We start from the raw sequence: 22,970 nt of genomic DNA on the forward strand, positions 1-22,970 counted from the left end.
GGCAAGGTTAAGTATGAATAGCTCCAAACTTAGTGAATTTGCTAGGCAGCAGCTTTCCTCCTTTATCATGAATGGGGAGGTAGAATGGTAGCCCACATTTTTTTGAAATTACCAGATTATTCTCTTCCTAACTTAATCGTGAATGACTTGATTTTCACTAAGATTTTTTTTTAAGATTTTTATTTATTTGACAGACATCACAAGTAGGCAGAGAGGCAGGCAGAGAGAGAGAGGAGGAAGCAGGCTCCCCAGTGAGCAGAGAGCCCGATGCAGGACTCCATCCCAGGACCCTGGGATCATGACCTGAGCTGAAGGCAGAGACTTTAACCCACTGAGCCACCCAGGTGCCCCTAAGATTTTTTTTTTTTTTTTTGAGAAATATTTTGAGGTGAACTCTGTTGCCAACAAAGAGACTGGCCATTCAGTGGTCAGCAGGTAGATGCCCTCATCGTGTACTCCACACCAACAGGTTCCACAAGAGCCGAAATTAGATCAAGCACAACTACCTGAAGCCTGTGTTGCCATGAGGGAACAAAAGCACTGCCTTGGCTCACGTGGAATATGTGGGGTAGAGGAAAAGACGGTGAGTTTGTGGTTATTTATAGAATAGATGGACTACATAATGAGGCTTTTTAAAAATGTTTCTTCCTGTGTGAAGTATCATACTTAATTTGAGTGGTATCTACATGGTTAGTCTCCAAGCAGGCATCATTAGGTCCTCAGGCGCAAAAATTGCCAAGCATCCAAAGGCCAAGACCTTAACGTAAGATTTCTCTGCTTCTTTCTTGGCTCCTCCCCATGCTCCACAGTTTAAATCGATGCTGTTCCATATAAGGTGCTTTGCCACCTACCTCGTCTCTGTGGGGGGGGGGGGGGGCTATATTTTTCACACAATAGGGACAGGTACTGTGTTAATCTCACCATGCCAACAATCAGGGCACCACCTAGCAGAGTCAGCATTGGCCAGAATAAACAGTGGAAGATTACCATTTGGTCATACTTTTTTATGAGAATGATATCTTCAGATCGGCTGTCTGGACTGTAGAAGCATGAAAAAGGGGTCCCATTTTTGTGATCGAAGAATTCCTTTATGTCCAGAGCACTGTTGAGCAAATCATTCCTGTCTCGGTGGCACTTGGGTGTGTAAAAGCACTAGGAGTATGAAGGAGGAAGAAACATGAGGACACTGTCCCCAAAACCAAGCATTTAAGCAACAGTTTTAATTCTGAAAAGGCTTCAAACTGAAGCTATTCATGGAGAGTTTCGATCTCAGAAGGTGATGAAACCTGTTGCACAGCCCATAGGGAAGGGTGGACAGGAGGGCACAGAGTGAAATGGCCATTTCCAGGCACTAGGCAGAAATGGGAGAAGGGATTCTTAGAATATAGACATTGCAGAAGAGGCAGTGACCAGCATCGTAAGGACCATGCTCTCTCCACATACAGGCACTTGGTCTTTGTCCACTCAAAAAATATCTGTTGAGCTCACTATGTGCTTTCAACACCTATGAATGCCTCTAGCCTAGTTGTCTTGATTTCCCATAGAAAATCTTTCCCTAAGAGATAACGTGTTGAGGCTTCTGCCCTAGGCCCACAAAGCCTTCCTACATAGGCTTTGGTTCACGGAGGGCAGAACCAGTGATGGGATCTGTCAGCTGGTGATTTTTTTTTCCCAAGAAAACTTGAATTTTTTAGCATATTCACTAGACACTCATGGCACTGTGCTTAAGGCCTACAGAAATGTTTGAGACCTTAATAATTATTGTATCCAAAACAGAAATCATCAGATGGATTAGTGCCCAAGTAAAGACAACAAAGTATAGCATGTTAACTAATCTAATACAAGCTAACTTTTTCATAGTTAAGTGTAAATAAACACTATAAACATATGAACCAATTTAGTAACCTATTAAAATCAAAATTATAATAATCTTTTAAATTTATTTGATAAGAAAAATTGTTTACTTGATTTAAGATGTGTTGTGAGTACATTTTCACATTTTTTATATGATGGGGAATGGGACTTCCAAAAGTAAAACTGCCCACAATTGACTCTGTTCACTGGCTCAGCTGGAAAATTCTAGACATCAGTTCGCAAAATTGGAATAATTCCTTTCCATTCTATATACCCCATTTTTTCCTCCAAGAATGCTTTTAGCTTCCTTTATCCTGTAAAGGCATTCACTGGAGGGAAAGAGCTTTATCCCTAGAGATGGTCTGGGGTACTGCACTCCCCTGGGGACAGTCTGGCACAGAAAGGAGGACTATAATTAGAACTCCTTCATTACATGAACTTTACATTACCTTGGAATTTATCTGGACAGCCTCTTCATTATAATGTAGGAGAGCTTTCTGACCTGAATGGGTGAGGTTCACAAACACCTGAAGACATGGGTACTTGCCCTGCCCTCGGCAGTCCACACCACAGGTGAAAGCACAGTCCATCCAGTCATCCATGATATGAGCGTGGATGATAGTACAGTTTGATTCTTCTCTCTGAGTGCTTCAATTGGAAAAAGATAAATGATCTTCACCCTCTACAATTTAGTTTTTTATTTCTCTCCTTTTTTAAGAGAGAGAGAGAGCAAGCAGAGGGAGAGAGGGGCAGAGAAAGAGGGAGAGGGAGAATCTCAAGCTGTCTCCACACCCGGCATGGAACCCAACACAGGGCTTGATCTCAAGACCCAGAGATCATCACCTGAGCCAATATCAAGAGTCAATGTTCAACCGACTGAGCCTCCCAGGTGCCCCAGTTTTATATTTCTAATGTGATAGCTCAAGGCATTTGTATATCTAAAGGTAATGTAGAACCATTACAGAAGGTACATAGTGATTAGGAATCATGGAGAACATTGAGAAAGGGGATAAACAACAAACTGGTAAGTTTCATCTCAATTATGACCCTCTTGGTGTATTTCTAACTACACCAACCCTTTGATCAATGGTTTTCAAACTTCAGAATCAACTGAGCAAGTGTGTTAGAGTGAAGAATTTGTGGATTCTATGGATTCACTCCCCAAAATTTGTATTCAGTTGAAGCCCAAAAATCTAAATTTAGCCATATTTAAGATGCAGGTATTTAGCAAACCATGCTTTGACAAATATTACTGTAACCACATAGTCAGAAATCTTATCCTTTCTCATGCTTTGTCATCTCAAGATGTACCCATTTTCCTGTCCTATTGAAATGTGCCTTTGGATGGAGTCCAACCACAGTCAGTGTGGCCTTGGGTCAATCAATATAGCCTAGTAACAAGGTACATTTCCACGGTCTCTGTCTACTTCCAAAGAGCAAACAAATCATAGAAGGAATATCTCATTCGAAAACTTACTATGTTTTGTTATCAGTAAGTTCCTTGAGGTCAGGAGGTACATCCTATTCTTCTTTATGTCCCTCAAAGCAAGAAGCTCCATGCCTCCCACATAGTAGAGGCTCAGCAAGTGTTACAGTGAATTAAATTTTACTTGGAAAATGTTCCTTTGAGAATTTTCTTATGTACTACACACACACAATGTTCTAGGTGCTATGAGAAGTGGTAGGCAAAATTCCTGCCCATGAAGATTTTGTGGTGGTGTTGAAAAGACAGATATGCATGAAATGATTAGAGGATAAGTTTTAGATAAAGTAAATGAGGGTCAGAGCAAATGCTTGATTGAATGTACAGCTCCTCATGCACCCTCACACGTGTAGGCGGGTCCCTGTGTTTATTTCCTGGCAACTTAAACACAAGAAGTAAGATAAGCAAATTCTAAAGTCAATGTTTGAAATGCCTCATTGAAACTAGGGTCACACTACACTTCCATTGAGATCTTTGGTCATGAGTAAGCATTTTCTTTAATAAACTTGGGAGACTGGGCTATTCAAAATAATCTTGAGGCAAGGGCATAAAAAACAAACACTGGATGGAGCCTAAGAAGAATAAAATTTGAGGCAAGTGAAAATGCAAATATGGAAAATAAGGTTCTTTCCACAGGTTTAACACTAGCCGCCTTTCTCACAAAATTAAATTCTGTACTTATTTAGACCAAGAACCTTAAAATCATACTTTAGAGGCCCCTGTTTGTCTGTGTTAGAGCCAAGCTCTCCGAATTTCCATGCACAAGGACCAGGCCAGACCTCTCCAGTAGAACCATGTATATATTTAGAGCTGAAAACATGATCATGCTCTTTCGATAACACTGTGTGTCTATATGTCTACAAGTAGGCAAAGTCCATCATTTGGTTGAAAGATGAGAGTCTAAGGGAGTGGGGACAGGGACTAGCTACTCAGGTCATCTTCCCTGAAGCAAAACCAGTCTCTGAGGTAGCACAAGATCACAAGGCAAGAGACAGAGGAGAACATACCACTCTTAAGCATTCATGTAATTACTTAAACAAACAATTTCTAGAAATGCTTAGAAAAGTAAAATTTAAATATGACCAACAGTTTGGTGTCAGGTTGCAGAAGGTATCCTTGAAACTTCTCCCAAATTATCACATTTAAGAAATAATCTGACCTGAAACAGTCATCAAAAACCTCCAAACAAACAAAAGCCCAGGGTCAGATGGCTTCCCGGGGGAATTCTACCAAACATTTAAAGAAGAACTAATTCCTATTCTCCTGAAACTGTTCCAAAAAATAGAAGTGGAAGGAAAACTTCCAAACTCATTTTATGAGGCCAGCATCACCTTGATCCCAAAACCAGACAAGGATCCCATCAAAAAAGAGAACTAGAGACCAATATCCTTGATGAACACAGATGCGAAAATTCTCACCAAAATACTAGCCAATAGGATTCAACAGTACATTAAAAGGATTATTCACCACGACCAAGTGGGATTTATTCCAGGGCTGCAAGGTTGGTTCAACACCCGCAAATCAATCAATGTGATACAACACATTAATAAAAGAAAGAACAAGAACCATATGATACTCTCCATAGATGCTGAAAAAGCATTTGACAAAGTACAGCATCCCTTCCTGATCAAAACTCTTCAAAGTGTAGGGATAGAGGGCACATACCTCAATATCATCAAAGCCATCTATGAAAAACCCACCGCAAATATCATTCTCAATGGAGAAAAACTGAAAGCTTTTCCGCTAAGGTCAGGAACATGGCAGGGATGTCCGTTATCACCACTGCTATTCAACATAGTACTAGAAGTCCTAGCCTCAGCAATCAGACAACAAAAGGAAATTAAAGGCATCCAAATCGGCAAAGAAGAAGTCAAACTATCACTCTTCGCAGATGATATGATACTATATGTGGAAAACCCAAGAGACTCCACTCCAAAACTGCTAGAACTTGTACAGGAATTCAGTAAAGTGTCAGGATATAAAATCAATGCACAGAAATCAGTTGCATTTCTCTACACCAACAACAAGACAGAAGAAAGAGAAATTAAGGAGTCCATCCCATTTACAATTGCACCCAAAACTATAAGATACCTAGGAATAAACCTAACCAAAGAGACTAAGAATCTATACACAGAAAACTATAAAGTACTCGTGAAAGAAATTGAGGAAGACACAAAGAAATGGAAAAATGTTCCATGCTCCTGGATTGGAAGAATAAATATTGTGAAAATGTCTATGCTACCTAAAGCAATCTACACATTTAATGCAATTCCTATCAAAGCACCATCCATTTTTTTCAAAGAAATGGAACAAAGAATCCTAAAATTTATATGGAACCAGAAAAGACCTCGAATAGCCAAAGCAATATTGAAAAAGAAAGCCAAGGTTGGTGGCATCACAATTCCGGACTTCAAGCTCTATTACAAAGCTGTCATCATCAAGACAGCATGGTACTGGCACAAAAACAGACACATAGATCAATGGAACAGAACAGAGAGCCCAGAAATAGACCCTCAACTCTATGGTCAACTCATCTTCGACAAAGCAGGAAAGAATGTCCAATGGAAAACAGACAGCCTCTTCAAATAATGGTGTTGGGAAAATTGGACAGCCACATGCAGAAAAATGAAACTGGACCATTTCCTTACACCACACATGAAAATAGACTCAAAATGGATGAAGGACCTCACTGTGAGAAAGGAATCCATCAAAATCCTTGAGGAGAACACAGGCAGCAACCTCTTCGACCTCAGCCGCAGCAACATCTTCCTAGGAACATCGCCAAAGGCAACGGAAGCAAGGGCAAAAATAAACTATTGGGATTTTATCCAGATCAAAAGCTTTTGCACAGCAAAGGAAACAGTTAACAAAACCAAAAGACAACTGACAGAATGGGAGAAGATATTTGCAAATGACATATCAGATAAAGGGCTAGTGTCCAAAATCTATAAAGAACTTAGCAAACTCAACACCCAAAGAACAAATAATCCAATCAAGAAATGGGCAGAAGACATGAACAGACATTTCTGCAAAGAAGACATCCAGATGGCCAACAGACACATGAAAAAGTACTCCATATCACTCGGCATCAGGGAAATACAAATCAAAACCACAATGAGGTATCACCTCACACCAGTCAGAATGGCTAAAATTAACAAGTCAGGAAATGACAGATGCTGGCAAGGATGCGGAGAAAGAGGAACCCTCCTACACCGTTGGTGGGAATGCAAGCTGGTGCAACCACTCTGGAAAACAGCATGGAGGTTCCTCAAAATGTTGAAAATAGAACTACCCTATGACCCAGCAATTGCACTGCTGGGTATTTACCCTAAAGATACAAACGTAGTGATCCGAAGGGGCACGTGCACCCGAATGTTTATAGCAGCAATGTCTACAATAGCCAAACTATGGAAAGAACCTAGATGTCCATCAACAGACGAATGGATAAAGAAGATGTGGTATATATACACAATGGAATACTATGCAGCCATCAAAAGAAATGAAATCTTGCCATTTGCGACGACGTGGATGGAACTAGAGGGTATCACGCTTAGCAAAATAAGTCAATCGGAGAAAGACAACTATCATATGATCTCCCTGATAATGAGGGAGAGGAGATGCAACATGGGGGTTAAGGGGGTAGGAGAAGAGTAAATGAAACAAGATGGAATTGGGAGGGAGACAAACCATAAGTGACTCTTAATCTCACAAATCAAACTGAGGGTTGATGGGGGGAGGGGGGTTAGGAGAAGGGGGGGGGGTTATGGACATTGGGGAGGGTATGTGCTTGGTGAGTGCTGTGAAGTGTGTAAACCTGGCGATTCACAGACCTGTACCCCTGGGGATAAAAATATATTATATGTTTATAAAAAAATAAAATTAAAAAAATAATAATAATCTGACCTGGACTTTCATACAAGTGCACATACATGTGCACACACACACACACACACACAAAATGTATTCAGCTTACATAAATATTTATAATGTAGCTAGGTAGATATAGATACAGATACAGATATAGATATAGGAGTAATAGGAAAAGGGAGGGAGTAGAGAGTAAAGATACATTCCTGTATCCTGCAAACCATAAGATCCCTTACAATTATGAGAACTGGGCCACAAATTTGACTCTGAGCTTCCTAGCAGCCAAAGCAATGAAGGAAATACAAATACATATAAGATTCCTGGTGTCGGGGCGCCTGGGTGGCTCAGTGGGTTAAGCCGCTGCCTTCGGCTCAGGTCATGATCTCAGGGTCCTGGGATCGAGTCCCGCATCGGGCTCTCTGCTCAGCAGAAAGCCTGCTTCCCTCTCTCTCTCTGCCTGCCTCTCTGTCTACTTGTGATCTCTCTCTGTCAAATAAATAAATAAAATCTTTAAAAAAAAAAAAAAAGATTCCTGGTGTCTACTGAATAAAAGCTGGTTGATCAGAAGCAGAACATATTCTCCTGGTGCTAATATTAGAGGGAAAATTCTGGGCACTTCTAATTGTAGCACTGTGTGCTGTAGCGAGGGAGACCTCCACATTATTGCCCTAATAATGTAACTTAGGAATGGCAAGAGATGAATCTGATAAATAACAAAAGCAGACCGCCTACTTCTTGCCCTATGACCCTTTTTCCCCATTGATCTCTTAGGCCTCCCTCTCCCCATTCTCCCAAACTTCTGTAACTCTTTGGCTAACCAAAGGGAAAGTGTCCCTTGCTTTTCCCCTACCCCATACTGCCCTCCCTCAAAGTACCCCCATGTTGTGTAAGCCATCTTCCAAAATTAAACCTGTGCTCCCCTGCCCTAATGAAATCTCCCATCCCTCCTATCGCTGCAAACTTTATTTAAGTATTAGGAGGCAAGGAGTCTTATATCAAAATGACAGGCCAGTTCTTTACTGGCTAAGTGACCTTGGGCAAGTTACTTGACCTTTCTGAATCTCAGCTTGCTCATTTTTAAAAGGAAAATTAAAATGATAAAATAATGCTAACATTAGCATTAGACTATAAACTTAAATAGGATAAAATATAGTATATTTTGGCATAATATATATGTTTGATAAATGCTGTTATTAAATGTATTTAATAAGGAAACCAATTAAAACAAAGGAAAGAAACTAACATTGAGCTAGTACTATGTGCTAGATAGACATTATCAAACAAAAAACTCAATAACTTTTATGTGCTCATGTAAAAGACTTAAATTAACCATTCTCTGTGCTATCTGCTTGTTTGTTTGTTTGTTTGTTTTTTAAGATTTTATTTATTTATTTATTTATTTGACAGAGAGAGAGAGCAAACACAAGCAGGGGAATGGCAGGCAGAGGGATAAAGAGAAGCAGATGCTCCACTGAGCAGAGAGCCTAAGGTGGGGCTCAATCTCAGGTCCCTGGAGTCATGACCTGAGCAGAAGGCAGACACTCAACTGACTGAGCCACCCAGGCACCCCTGATATCAGCTTGTTAAAGGAAGAATTTATTACCTACATGCATATCTAATGTATGGATTAGTTGTTGAAAGTATTTTTCAGATCGAAGAAGGTGAGTGGCAAAGGACTATCTTCCACTTTCTTACCACCCCTTTCTCCACCCTCAACTGCCTCCCAGCGCTGAGAGACAAACAGGTGTTTCTATATTCCCTTAGATAATGATGAGGAAGGCTGAAGAAGCCAAAGCCAGCCTCTTCTCCACCACTCTGTTTGGTCTGATCTGAATTGAAAATTCTGGGCCTCCTTTCTCTGTTTCTTACCTGAGCAAGAAAGGCTTTAGAATGGTTATTCCAAACAAGAAGAACATGAGGACCGAGAAGCCCATCATTGCAAACCCTAGCAGCACGGCTCGGTCCTCTCCAGCACTGGATGGCAGCTTCTTGTGCACATCTGGGAGGTCTCCATCATTGTGGTCTATGTTTCTATTCCTCCCTGAGGCAGAAAAGGCTGTTCTTTGGGGGAAGTAAAAAGAAGATATTTCAATAAACTCACAGAGAAATGGGAACATTTACCAACTCATGGTGGGTGGAAGGATGATCCCATTTGCCATCCACCTGAAGGGGTTGTGATCAGGTTCAGAGCAACACAATAAAATCCCATGTTCAGAGCTTGGTTAAAAACCCACCCAAACAAGCTAAATTTATGTGTTATAAAATATAATTAATATAATCTTTTTTACATATAACTATAGTAAGAAGTCTTTAGAGATCTGTTTAATCAATGAATAGAAAAGAATTACCTATAAGTAGTTTTCATTTGTATAGTTTTCATATATATGTATGTAAATAAGTATTATGAACTTATCAGTTAGGGATACTGCACATTCCCCCTGAAAATAATTTTTACATTCTTCAGTGAGTTCCATATGTAAAGAATGACTTAAAAAGTTCAGATTCAGAATTAACAACATCCGGAAATAGTAGGATTTGACTTGTTCTTTTATATTCTTCTTTTACAGGGAAAGGCAGTATATCTACCATGGGGCTTGGTGGCCCATGGCCAGTCCTTTCAGAATAAGGAAGTTTTCACTGCTCTCTTCTCCTCTCTGCTCTCCTCCTCTCTGTTCACTCACAGATCTGTGTGAATGGCCCTACATTTCTTCTCTCCCTCTCTCTACTCTATACCAGCAAAGGATGTGATAAGTTATTTCACAGTAGGGGTCCAGTGAACAGTAAAAACCAAAATGAAGGTTGCTAACTGGGGGACCCACGGACAGTATCCAGCCCATGGATAAGTTTTTTGTTTTGTTTTGTTTTTTAACTCTCTGTGTGTTTTTTTTTAATGTGGGATTAGTTGCTAACACTTTAAAAATTGTGAAATTTTTCATAAAAATGCTGATTACTGACTTTTGAAAACAATCATAAGGTCCACACTCCTGTCTATGAACAGCTGGCCAAGCCAAGCAGAGGCTGTCCCTATGGACCGGCATGTATTCTCCAATTTGCCATAGTTTTACCACTTCCTATGGTCAATGTCATTGATTTGCAGATCCTTGCTCAGTAGGCGTATGCAGTCCCAGAGGTAGTTCCACTTTAAGAGTCTTAACAAAATCTTAAGCCAAACAAATGCAGTTATAATGGTAGAAACTCAGACACCATCAAACTGAATAAAAAGCTTACTAAAATGTAAAGCCAAGCAACATTTTGTCAAGGGAATTGTTAGTTGTTTTCTTCCAAAAGTGTATTTTATACTTTACCCCACATCCTTCCCCTTCCTCTCCTTAGCTGCTTTTCTCCCTGGCAAAATCTTCAAAATTCAAAGACAGTGAGGGGAAGGTCAAGTAATCCAGGATGTCCTAGGAGCCTGCGGTGGGAAGCACTGGTCTCAGAGGATCGCAGCACTCCTGGGTTAATACTACTTTGGGAATCAAGGATGTGGTCTGGGGATTTTTTTTTTAAAGATTTTATTTATTTATTTGACAGAGAGAGATCACAAGTAGACGGAGAGGAAGGCAGGGAGAGAGAGAGAGAGAGAGGGAAGCAGGCTTCTTGCTGAGCAGAGAGCCCGATGTGGGACTCGATCCCAGGACCCTGAGATCATGACCTGAGCCGAAGGCAGCGGCTTAACCCACTGAGCCACCCAGGCGCCCCTGGTCTGGGGATTTTTAATCTCTTTTGATATTTTACTCACCTTCTATCATCCGACCCTCAGAGAATAGGCAGGAAAAACAACTTTTTAAATGAAATTTGAGGCAGTACATTTTATAACTCATAAATAATTATAATAAAGAGAAGAGTTTTAGCCATAAAGTAAGATTAGATATTTTGTAGGTTTCCAGTACCCAATACCCTGTCTTTTCCCTCATTTTCTGAAACTGGACTTTAGTTGCTTCATACTGTAAGTCATCCTGGAGGTTGGTTGTGAGATACCTATGGAATCCATGCATGAAGAGGTTTATTATGAGGTCTCTCTGGCGTTTGCAACATATTGATTTAATAGACCCAAGTATAATTGTTGATAGGCAAAACTGGCATAATTTCAGTGTGCATGGACAGCATCCACACAGGGGAAAACCTTTGATCATCTAACGCTAGTGGCCAAGATGCTGGTGTTCCTGAGTTCCATAGGAATGTAACAGAAAGACCATACTTGGTAGGCCACTTGGTAGAAAGTGGTAGAAAGTGGTAGAAAGAACATACTTGGTAGGCCACCTCCCAACCCACCCCAGGGCAATGCACAGATAGCAGACTAAAACACACAATTGTCCTATAAAAAGTCCTATTTACTTAGCCTGGAGCTCCAGCCTGAAGTACAGGCTTCAGGTTTCCCATACATCTAGAGACTAAGAGGCATTCCCAGGGAACACAGGCAGGGAGACACAATCCTTGCACACCCTCTTGGTCTTGCTATAGCTCAATAAGACCTCCCATAAAGGAGCTTATACACTTGTCTAGAGCCCTAATTTTTGTAACTCTCATCCAGGAGACAACTCTAGATCACCTGGTCTAAAGGCCAACTAGGTTTCCAGTTGCAGCTCCAAAGGACTGTAAAAATTTGCATACTTTGACAGCTGCTGCCTGAGGTGCTGGCTTCTAATCAGCCTTAAGCTAGGTGCTAAATGAAATTCCTCCCCTTGGAACATTAACAGGTCTTGACATACTGCTAGGACACATAAAGAATAAATCAGGCAGTTTAGACAACCACAAAGAGAGAGCCAAGAGCTAGAGAAAGGGTGAATGAGAGAATTCATCACCTAACCAAGGCTATTCCTTCAAGGCTGAGAGAAGGAGCTGTTTTGCCCAATACACAGACACCAACACAGAATGAAGCAAAATGAGGAAACAAATAAATACTTCCCAATGGGAAAAAAACAAAAAACAAAAAATACAACCTCAGAAAGAGATGAGAAAGCTACCTGATAAAGAATTCAAATTAATAGTCATAAAGAATTCAGATTAATAGTCATAAAGATGCTCATCAAACTCAGGAGAAGAATGAGTAAACATGGTGAAAACTTCAAAAAAGAGAGCGATTATCAGGAAGCACCAAACAGAAGTTACAGAACTGAAGAACATAATAATGGAACTGAAGAATTGAACTGAAGAATTCAATATACTATTGAATACTCAATAGCAAACTGGATGAAACAGAACACATCAGCAAGCTGGAAGACAAAGCAATAAAACTCACCCTGACAGAGCAGCAAAAAGAAAAAAAAATTTTTTTTAAATTGAATACAACTTAAGAGACCAACATCAAATAGCATAACATTCACACTATAGGAGGTCTCAAAAGAAGAAAGAGAAAACGGGGCAGAAAAGTTATTTGAAGAAATAATGGCTAAAAGCCTCCCTAGGGAAGGAAACAGACATCCAGCTCTAGGAAGTCCAGAGAGTCCAGAGAGTTCCACACCAAGACACATTACAATTAAAATGTGAAAAGTTCAAAGTAAAAAGAAAATCTTAAAGCAGCAAGAGAAAAACAAATTGTTATGTACATGGGGAAACCTCATAAGGCCATCAGTGGATTTCTCAGCAGAAACTTTGCAGGCCAAGAGCAAGTCACCTGACATAGTCAAAATGTTGAAAAGAAAAAAATTCCAACCATGAATATACTATCCAGTAAGGTTATCATTCAGAATTGAAGGAAAGATAAAAAGTTTTCCACATAAGCAAAACTAAAGTACATCACTCCTAAACTGGCCTAACAAAAAAAAATGTTACAGGAATTTCTTTAAGCTGAAAAGAAATGGCACTAGTTAATAACAAGAAAACATAAAAATGAAAAATCTCACTGGAACAGGTAAATATATAGTATAGGTAGTGAAGTAGCCACTTATAAAGTAATAAAATGAACTAAAACTATAATAATTAGTTAAGAGATACATAAAATAAAAACAAATAAAATACAACATCAAAAACATAAAACAGCTCTGGAGAGGGGAGTAAAAATTTAGTTCTGGAATGTGTTCAAATTTAATTAAAGTTGCTATCAGCTTAAAATCAACTATTAGAGGGGTGCCCAGGTGGACCTGTCAGTTAAGCCTCTGCCTTTGGTTCAGGTCATGATCCCAATCTCCTGGGATGGAGCCCCACATCAGGCTCTCTGCTCAGCGGTGAGCCTCCCTCTTTCTTGCCCACTGCCTGCCACTCCTCTTGTTTGTGTGCACATACTCTCTCTCTGTCAAATGAATAAATAAAATCCTTTTTAAAACTTGAATTATATTCATAATATGATATATGTGAACTTCCTAGTAACCACAAAGCAAAAACTGATAGTAAATACACACACACACACACACACACACACCCCCCAAAGAGAGAGAGAGAGGAATCTAAAGACAACACTAAAGAAAATCATCAAAATACAAAGGAAGAGAAAAAGAGAAGAAAGGAAGAAAGAAGAACTACAAAAACAGCCAACAGAAAACAATTAACAACATGGCAATAAGTACACACTTATCAATAATTAATTTAAGTGTAAACATATTAAATTCTCCAATCAATATAGAGTGTCTGTGGGTGCCTGGGTCACTCAGTGGGTTAAAGCCTCTGCCTTCAGCTCAGGTCATGATCACAGGGTCCTGGGATTGAGTTCCGCACCGGGCTCTCTGCTCATCAGGGAGCCTGCTTCCTCCTCTCTCTCTCTCTGCCTGCCTCTCTGCCTATTTGTGATCTCTGTCTGTCAAATAAATTTTAAAAATCTATAAAAAAAATATATAGGGTGTCTGTATGGGTTTAAAAAAAAGAAACAAGACACATTTATATACTGCCTACAAGAGACTCACTTCAAAAGTAAGGATACACACAAACTGAAAGTGGGGGCCAGAAAAAGATATTCCATAAAAATGGAAATAAAAGGAAAGCTGTTGTAGCTATATTCATAAAAGACAAAATAAACTTTAAAACAAAGACTGTAATGAAAGACAGAAAGGAGCACTACATAATGATAAAGGGGTCTGTCCAGTAAGAAGATACAACATTTATAAATACATATGCATCCAACTTAGAAGCACTAAAACATGGCAAATATTAATAGACCTAAAAAGGGGAAATTGGCAGCAATAATATAATAATAGAAGACTTTAACACCCCATTTACATCAATGGCTAGATCATCCAGATAGAAAATCAGTAGGAAGACATTGGCCTTACACAACACATTAGACCACATGGACTTATAGATATATATATAGATATAGATATAGATATATATTTTAATAGGTATATATATAGAACATTCTATCCCAAAGCAGTAAAATATACATTCTTCTCAAGTGCACATGGAACATTCTCTAGAATGCATCACACATTAAGCCACAAAATAAGTCTCAATAAATTCAAGAAGTCTAAAATCATATCAAGCATCTTTTCTGACCACAATGGTATGAAATTAGAATTCAACACGAGAGGAAAATAACTACACATACTTGGAGATAAAATATGTTACTGAATAACTACTGATCAAAGAATAAATAAAAGGAAAAAATTTTAAAATACCTAGAGACAAGTGAAAACAGAAATATGACATACAAAATCAACAGGATGCTGACAAAAGCAGTTCTAAGATGGAAGTTCATAGCAATACAGCCTACCTCAAGAAACAAGAAACAAATGATATAATTTTATACCTGAAGGAAATAGCAAAAGAAGGACAAATGAAGCCCAGAGTTGTAGAAAGAGGAAAGTAATATCAGAGTGGAAATAAATAAAATTGAGACAGAAAAGACAATAAAAAAGGGGCGCCATGGTGGCTCAGTCAGTTGAGCAGCAGACTCTTGGTTTCGGCTTGGGTCATGATCTCAAAGTCTTGGGATCCAGCCCCACATTAGGCTCTGTGCTCAGTGAGGGTCTACTTGTAGATTCTTTATTTCCCTCTGCCTCTGCCCCTCCCCTCCACATGGTGCAATCTTTTTTTAAAAAGACAATAACAAAGATAAATGAAAATAAGAGCTGGCTCTTTGAAAATACAAACAAAATTGACAAACCTTTAGCAACAACAAAAAAAAGACAGAAGGCTCCAATAAATCAGAAATGGAAGAAAAGTTTCAACCCATCCTATAGAAATACAAAGGATCATAAGAGACTATTATGCCACTATTACTATTAGAAGCCATCGAATTGGACAACCTATAAGAAATGTATTAATTCATAAATACTTACAACTTTCAAGACTGAATCATAAAGAAATAAAATATCTGAATAGACCAATTACTAATAAAGAGATTGAATCAGAAATCAAAACCCTCCCAACAAACGAAAGTCTGGGGTTCCACAGAAATGGACAGAGGATTTCACTGGTGAATTTTGCAACACATTCAAAGATTTGACACCTACCTTTCTCAAATTTTTCCAAAACATCGAAGAGAAGGGAATACTTCCAAACACATTTACGAGGCCAGCAATACCCTGATGCCAACACCAGACAAGGAAGCCACACCAAAAAAGAAAATTATAAGCCAATATTCTGATAAACATAGAAGCAAAAATTCTCAACAAAATATTAGCAAGCTGAATTCAACAAAACGCTAAAAGGATGATATACCACGATTGAGTAGGATTTATTCCACAGATTCAAGGATGATTTTACATCTGCAAATCAATCAATATGCTACACCATGTTAAAATAATGAACAACAAAAACCATACGATCATCGCAATAGATGCAGAAAAAGCATCCAGCAAAATTCAAAATCCATTTATGATAAAAACTCTCAACAAAGTAGATATGGAGGGAGAGAACCTCAACATAATCAAGGCTATATATGACAAGCCCACAGCCAACCTCATACTCAGTGGTGAAAAGCTGAAAGCTTTTTCTCTAAGATCAGGAACAGGGGCATCTGGGTGGCTCAGTGGGTTAAAGCCTCTGCCTTCAGCTCAGGTCATGATCCCAGATTCCTGGGATCGGGCTCTCTGCTCAGCGGGGAGCCTGCTTCCCCCTTCCCTCTCTGCCTGCTTGTGATCTTTGTCAAATAAATAAATAAATAATCTTTTAAAAAAATATTAAAAAAAAAAAACTCTAAGATCAGGAACAAAACAAGGATGCCCACTTCTAGGCAATATAATATTGTTAAGTCCTAGCTACAGCAACAAGGCAAGAAAGAGAATAAGAGGCATACAAATTGGAGAAAAAGAAGTAAAACTGTCACTATTTGCTGATGACATGGTAGTATATATAGAAAACCCTAAAGACCATCAAAAAAACTATTAGAACGATTAAATGTATTCAATAACATTATAGGATACAAAATTAATATACAAAAATTTGTTGTTTCTATACACTGGTAACACACTACCAGAAAGAGAAACCAAGAAAACAATACTACTTACAATCACAACAAAACAAATAAAATAATTAGGAATAAATTTAACCAAGGAGATGAAAGACCTGTACACTGAAAACTTATAAGACATTGACTAAAGAACTTGAAGAAACAAACAAATGGAAAGATGTTTTGTGCTCATGGATTAGAAGAATTAATATTGTCAAAATGTCCATAAAAACCCAAAACAATGAGATTCAGTACAATTCCTATCAAAATTCTAATGACATATTTCACAGAAATAGGACAAATAATTCTAAAATTTACGTAGGACCACAGGTAATGACCCAAAATAACTAAAACAAGCTTGAGAAAGAAGAACAAAACTAGAGGTAGCACACTGCTTGGTTTGAAACCATACTGCACATCTAAAGTTATTGGCATAAAAACAGACAGAAATAAATGGAACAGAATAGAGGGCCCAAAAAGAAACCTATGTTTATATGTCAATTAATTTATTACAAAGGAGACAAGAATATACAGTGGAGAAAGGACAGTCTCCCCAACAAATGGTGTTGGGAAACAGGAAAGCTACATGCAAAAGAATGAACCTGGACCACTATTTTACACCATATACAAAAATTAACTCAAAATGGATTAAAAACTTCAATATAAGACCTGAAACCATAAAACTTCTAAAAGAAACCATAGATGAAAAGCTCTTTAGTATGCGTCTTAATGGTATTTTTCTGAATCTAACTCCAAAGGCAAGGAAAACAAAAGCAAAAATAAACAAATACAACTGCATCAAACTAAAATCTTTCTGCAAAGAAAAGGAAACCATCAACAAAATGAGAAGGCAGTCTACTGAATCGAGGCCCCAAAGGAATCCTATGAAGTTTCAAGGACTATGTATTCTCATTCAAAAGTCATAAAACACAGTAAGGGCCTTTGAGTGAGAAAAAACAGATTCAGATCCACAAAAAACTTCAGATATTTGGACAGTATATAAAAATGTATCTGTGAAGGGCGCCTGGGTGGCTCAGTGGGTTAAAGCCTCTGCCTTCAGCTCAGGTCATGATCTCAGGGTCCTGGGATAGAGCCCCACATCGGGCTCTCTGCTCAGCAGGAAGCCTGCTTCCCTTTCTCTCTCTCTGCCTGCTTCTCTGCCTACTTGTGATCTCTGTCTGTCAAATAAATAAATAAAATCTTTTTTAAAAATGTATCTGTGATATGTTTAAAGAAACAAAGAAAGGGAGGCGCCTGGGTGGCTCAGTGGGTTAAAACCTCTTCCTTCGGCTCAGGTCGTGATTCTCAGGGTCCTGGGATAGAGCCCCACATTGGGCTCTCTGCTCAGCAGGAAGCCTGCTTCCCCCCTCTCTGTCTGCCTCCCTGCCTACTTGTCATCTCTCTCTCTGTCAAATAAATAAATAAAATCTTAAAAAAAAAAAGAAAGAAAGAAAGAAAGGATTATAAATATCAAAAAGAGCAAGACTCTGCAATATGACCAGGCCAATATTTAAAAGAATCAAATATAATTTCTGGAAATGAAAAATAAAAAATTTAAATAAAAACTCCATGGACAGATTTAACCGTGGATTAGACACATCCAAAAAGATAATTAGTAAACAGAGAGATGGACCTGCAAAACAGCCAGAGTATAAGACACAGAGTTTCTGTAATGGAAAATACTAAAGAGAAGTGAAGAAACATGGAAAATAAATAGGAAAGCTCTAAAGTAAGATCAATTCAGAATTCCAGATATAAGAGAAATAAGTCAGAAGCAATATTTTTAAAAAGATAATAAAATCTCAGAATTGATGAAAACGTAGTCCTCAGATTACATAAACCCTGTGGGATAAAATAAAGAAATCTACACCTAGACACATCACAGAGTTATTACACAGACACCACAACAGAAAATCTTAAAAGCAGCCCCCAAAAAAGACAGATCAACCGCAGAGGAATGACAGGCTGAGATGTCACTTCTCCATAACAGGAATGGAAACCAGAAGACAGGAATATTGTCAATAGACTGAGAGAAATCACGTGAGATGGAGGACATGGCGAGATGGAGAGGAGAAGTGAGATGGGGGAAATCGGAGGGGGAGACAAACCATGAGAGACTGTGGACTCTGAGAAACAAACTGAGGGTTTTGGAGGGGAGGAGGTGGGAGGTTGGGTGAGTCTGGTGGTGGGTATTAAGGAGGGCACGTGTTGCATGGAGCACTGGGTGTGGTGCATAAAAAAAGGAATTCTGGAACACTAAAAAAAATAAAATTTTTTTTAAATCTTAAAAAAAAGTCACATGAGACACGCAGATGTAAAAAGGTTGAAGTTTGTCAGGCAAAGTCTAAAGAAAAGCAAGCTGATGTGAACCTTCAGGTTAAAAAGCCTTTTAGAAGTAAAGAAGATGATAATATTGATTAAAGAGTCACCTGGAAGAGCTAACAATACTAATTTACATGTACCTAATAGCATTGCCTCACTGAAGAACTATAGGAAGAAACAGACAAAATCCACTGACAAATGAGGAGATATTTTTGCATAACCCCTCAGTGATTGACAGCTCAACCATATAAATTAGCGAGGAAAAGATTTGAACAAAGTAAGTAACGGGCTTTATCTAAATGAAAATACAGAATACTATCCCCTACAGAACATATATTCTTCTCAAACATATAAGCAACAGTTATGAGACCTAACCACAAACCGAGCCATAAAGAAAGCCTCAAGAAATGTCAAAGAATTCATGAAAGTAATGTACTTTTTACACGCTCATGTTATGAAACTTGAAAGATGTGGAAAAGTCGAGAGAAGAGAACAAAAATCACCCACAATTCTACCACTCAGAGATAATTTCTACTCACTTACTGTGTTATTCCCCATCCTCTCTATTATTTTAAATAGAACAAGATCAATCTGGACATAGTGGGATTTTTTTAATCTCGTCTTTTCACTTAACATAGTAAGCTCTTTCTTATGTCACAAGCAATTCTGTGTGACCCTTCTACTGGCTCCATAATATTCCATCAATTGGATATCCCATCAATTCCTTACCTAGTTCCTTATAGTTGAATATTGGGGTTTTTCCAGTTTTCTGAGACCATAAACATCCCTGTAATTAACTTTGTGGTATTATAAGCGCCTTTCATCCAAGGACCTCAAAGTATTTCAGAATGACCTAATTTGGGGGGCACCTGGGTGGCTCATTCGGTTAAGCGTCTGCCTTTGGCTCAGGTCACAATCCCAGAGTCCTGGGATTGAGCCCCACATTGGGCTCCCTTCTTGGTGGGAAGCCTGCTTCTCCCTCTCCCTCTGCCTGCCTCTCTGCGTACTTGTGCTCTCTCTTTCTCTCAATCTCTCTGTCAAAAAGAAAGAAAAAATCTTAAAACAAACAAAGAACGATCTAATTTTGCTCTCTAGCCAGTAAGATGAGTGAGTAGAATTTTTATTTCCTTTTGCCAGCAATACATTTCCACTGCCAACCAGTGGATAGACATCTCCAGGTAACACACTGGTTGGCAGTACCCACCCCCTTCTGTGGCTTCCCGGCAAACTGAACGGACTTTCCCACCAGCCCTCTTTCACCCATTGCTCCAGGCACCTTCTGTCTTAGCCTCAGGCAAACTTGATTTCAAAGAGCTTGAACACGTTCCTCTGGCTGAGATTCCCTGCAGAAGCCAGGAGCCTCTCCCTCCAACACTGTAGCTTGTCAAGAAGGGTTCCTTAGAAAGATGCTGCTCTTCCTCAAAGTTTGGTAATTCATCTGATGCTCCTTTCACATGTGTATGTAACTTCAAAGCATGGGGATGTTAAATTCATATTTCCCTGTAATTTGTTTGTGTTACAGAGAAGCTGTGGGTAATCATTTTTATCCTTCTATTTTTTAATTACAAAATTGTTTAACAACTTCTTTTGAAGCACCAAATGAAGTTGAGTAAAGTCGGCATGGTTCATAAAGTTCAGCAAAAGGCTAGGTCAATCATCTGACTGTGCATCTCACCAATGAAAATGGGAGACGGTCTTGCTTTGAGGAGAACACAACTGCTCTTATGTCTAGTTAATTGTGTTATGAACAGGGCATTAAAACTTGTTCCCTTGCCTTTCGTCATTTGATTTTCTGCCATATAGTAATTCACTTTAATTGTCTTTTCACAAAAGCATTAGTGCATTTCAAGGAGAGAAGGGTTTTTGCCTCTATCTCTTTCCCCCTTGTTCTGTCTGTGTCTTCCTCTTCCAACCCTCACCACCGCCCAAACCCCTAATCTCACTTTCCTTTGTTTCTTGAACACCCATGCCTGTCATTACAGGATGTTGGAAGTGGGTGATGTGATGAACGCTGTGGTCTTTACTGTTTCCAATTATTCAGCTCCCGACTCCACTTGAGCTACTAACAAACCATCCACATTTCCAGATAAAGTGTGTGAACTTGGCTGAGAAATGTACCCCTGACAAGCTTTTAGTATGCTCTTTTTCAAACACCCTGAAGCAAGGCTCCTCTTTCAATATCAGCATCCAGTTCTAACAGCTCCACCCACCCAAACCCAGAAGCAGACAGAACTGTAACTTCACTGAAGGCTCACAGCCCCCCTGTTTTGCATTCCTCTGGGGAGAAAAAAAAAGCTCCTTAAGATAGCCTTTCTCAGGGCGCCTGGGTGGCTCAGTTGGTTAAGCCGCTGCCTTCGGCTCAGGCCATGATCCCAGGGTCCTGGGATGAGTCCCACATCAGGCTCCTTGCTCTGCAGGGAGCCTACTTCTCTCTCGGCCTCTGCCTGCCACTCTGCCTGCTTGTGCGCGCGCGCTCTCTCTCTCTCCCCTGACAAATAAGTAAATAAAATCTTAAAAAAAAAAAAAAGAAAAGATTGCCTATATCACTTCCTCCCTTAGAGGGTAATGGGATAGTGTCGAGAGTAGTACATAGAAAGCCTGCCAAGGCATGTAGAGACTATTACTATCTCCACTTTATGGACAAGGGGATGAGGCAGACAGAGATTATATGACTTGCCCACAGTTAAATAGCTAGTTAAGGAGTGGAACTGAGATTTGAATCCAGGCCTGTGATTCCAGGGCCCAAGCATGCTTCACCAGGCAACCAAGTGCTGGTGGGAGTTTCCTAGACCCTTCATGCAACCAAGAGATATTTACTGAGCACCTAACATGTTCTGGGCCATGTTCTAGTGCCAGGGAAGCACAGGTGAGTCAAAAAAAAAAAAAAAAAAAAAAAAGAAGAAGAAGAAGAAGTCCCTGGCCTCAAGATTTGCAAGCCAAATGGAGGAGGAAACCAACAAGAAAAGTTGCAGCCTCCTGATGCCAGGACTTCTGGGGAAGACACAAAGATGCCCCCAGGATCTCCTGGGAGGCCTGGCAAGTGGGCATCCTCAGAGGATGAAGACCAAACCTAAACCTTACCTTGACAACTCGTTATGGCCGCCCTTCAGCCACTTAATCAGCAAGAGAGGTTCTGGTGGTGACTTACCTCCCCTGGCGCCGCCGGCCACCCTGGAGTGTAATTTGAACGGGGATGCTGAACGGCTGCATGACAGCGGGGGGCTGGCAAAATACTCCTTTCACCTGAGTCATAGCCTCTGAGCACACAGGAAGGATGAAGCTGATGCATCAATGGAAGTGGGGTCCCACCGGGAGCCACCAGTCCCAGCGCAGCCAGGCATCAGAAGTACCCTGGCCTCTTGAGTGGCCACAGAGTGGTGTGCAGAGCGCGTTTACCAGGAGAGCTGGGAAGTCGAGGCAGGCTGGCAGGAGGAGGTTCTGCAGATTCTTGGCAAGGCAGAGCAGTCAATCCTAGATGCTCAAGAAGACCCTGCATAGCCTTGGGCAGCCAGACCTTCTCCCCACAGTCGCCCAGCGCCTGCCTCCGCCTTGTCACCTGTGTTCCGCTTCAGCAGCCGGGTGCATTACCATAGAGACCCAACCGCCTGTGGAAAGTTGAGGCCCAAGGGACCCTATGTAATTGGTGAGGGACATACCCAGGTCAAGGTTTATAAAAAAAGGAAATGTTTTACCCTAACCACGTTTCCTTTTTCACAAATTGTCTCTTAGAGTGTACATTTAGAGATTTTTCCAGTTAATTGCATGTTCCGATTAAGAGAACTCGTTTTTAATATCATATGTGATGTCCCAAATATTCAAGGGCCATAAAATAACTCACCATTAAAACTATATCAAAGTTGTAGAGAACTGTATCAAATACCATTTTATCTTTCCTTGATAACCCAGAGGATATTTGGAGATCTTTCAGTACCCTCAAATCATGAACATCAATTACCATTACATTGTAGCTTATTAAAACATGGATAATAGAATGTCAGATAGACCATTTTTGCCGTCTGTTTTTAGTAAAGGTAATATCATCTTACCATTCTCCAAAACATAGTGTAAGCATAATCTTGTCTGTAAACATCCACATATATATAGCCAGATTAACTGCTACCT

General features: G+C 39.7%; 1 protein-coding gene across 1 annotated transcript; it reads right to left on the bottom strand.

The window, feature by feature from the left end:
- Positions 1-365: 365 nt before the first annotated feature.
- Positions 366-22,331, bottom strand: KCNMB3 (potassium calcium-activated channel subfamily M regulatory beta subunit 3). Its single transcript, XM_047730965.1, is given in 5 exon segments — positions 366-860; positions 862-1,152; positions 2,304-2,502; positions 9,074-9,265; positions 21,997-22,331. Coding segments are annotated over 5 exon segments (888 nt in total). The 5' UTR covers positions 22,101-22,331; the 3' UTR covers positions 366-758.
- Positions 22,332-22,970: the final 639 nt, after the last annotated feature.

Source organism: Lutra lutra, chromosome 1 (assembly GCF_902655055.1).
Source record: "Lutra lutra chromosome 1, mLutLut1.2, whole genome shotgun sequence".
Classification (NCBI taxonomy): domain Eukaryota; kingdom Metazoa; phylum Chordata; class Mammalia; order Carnivora; family Mustelidae; genus Lutra; species Lutra lutra.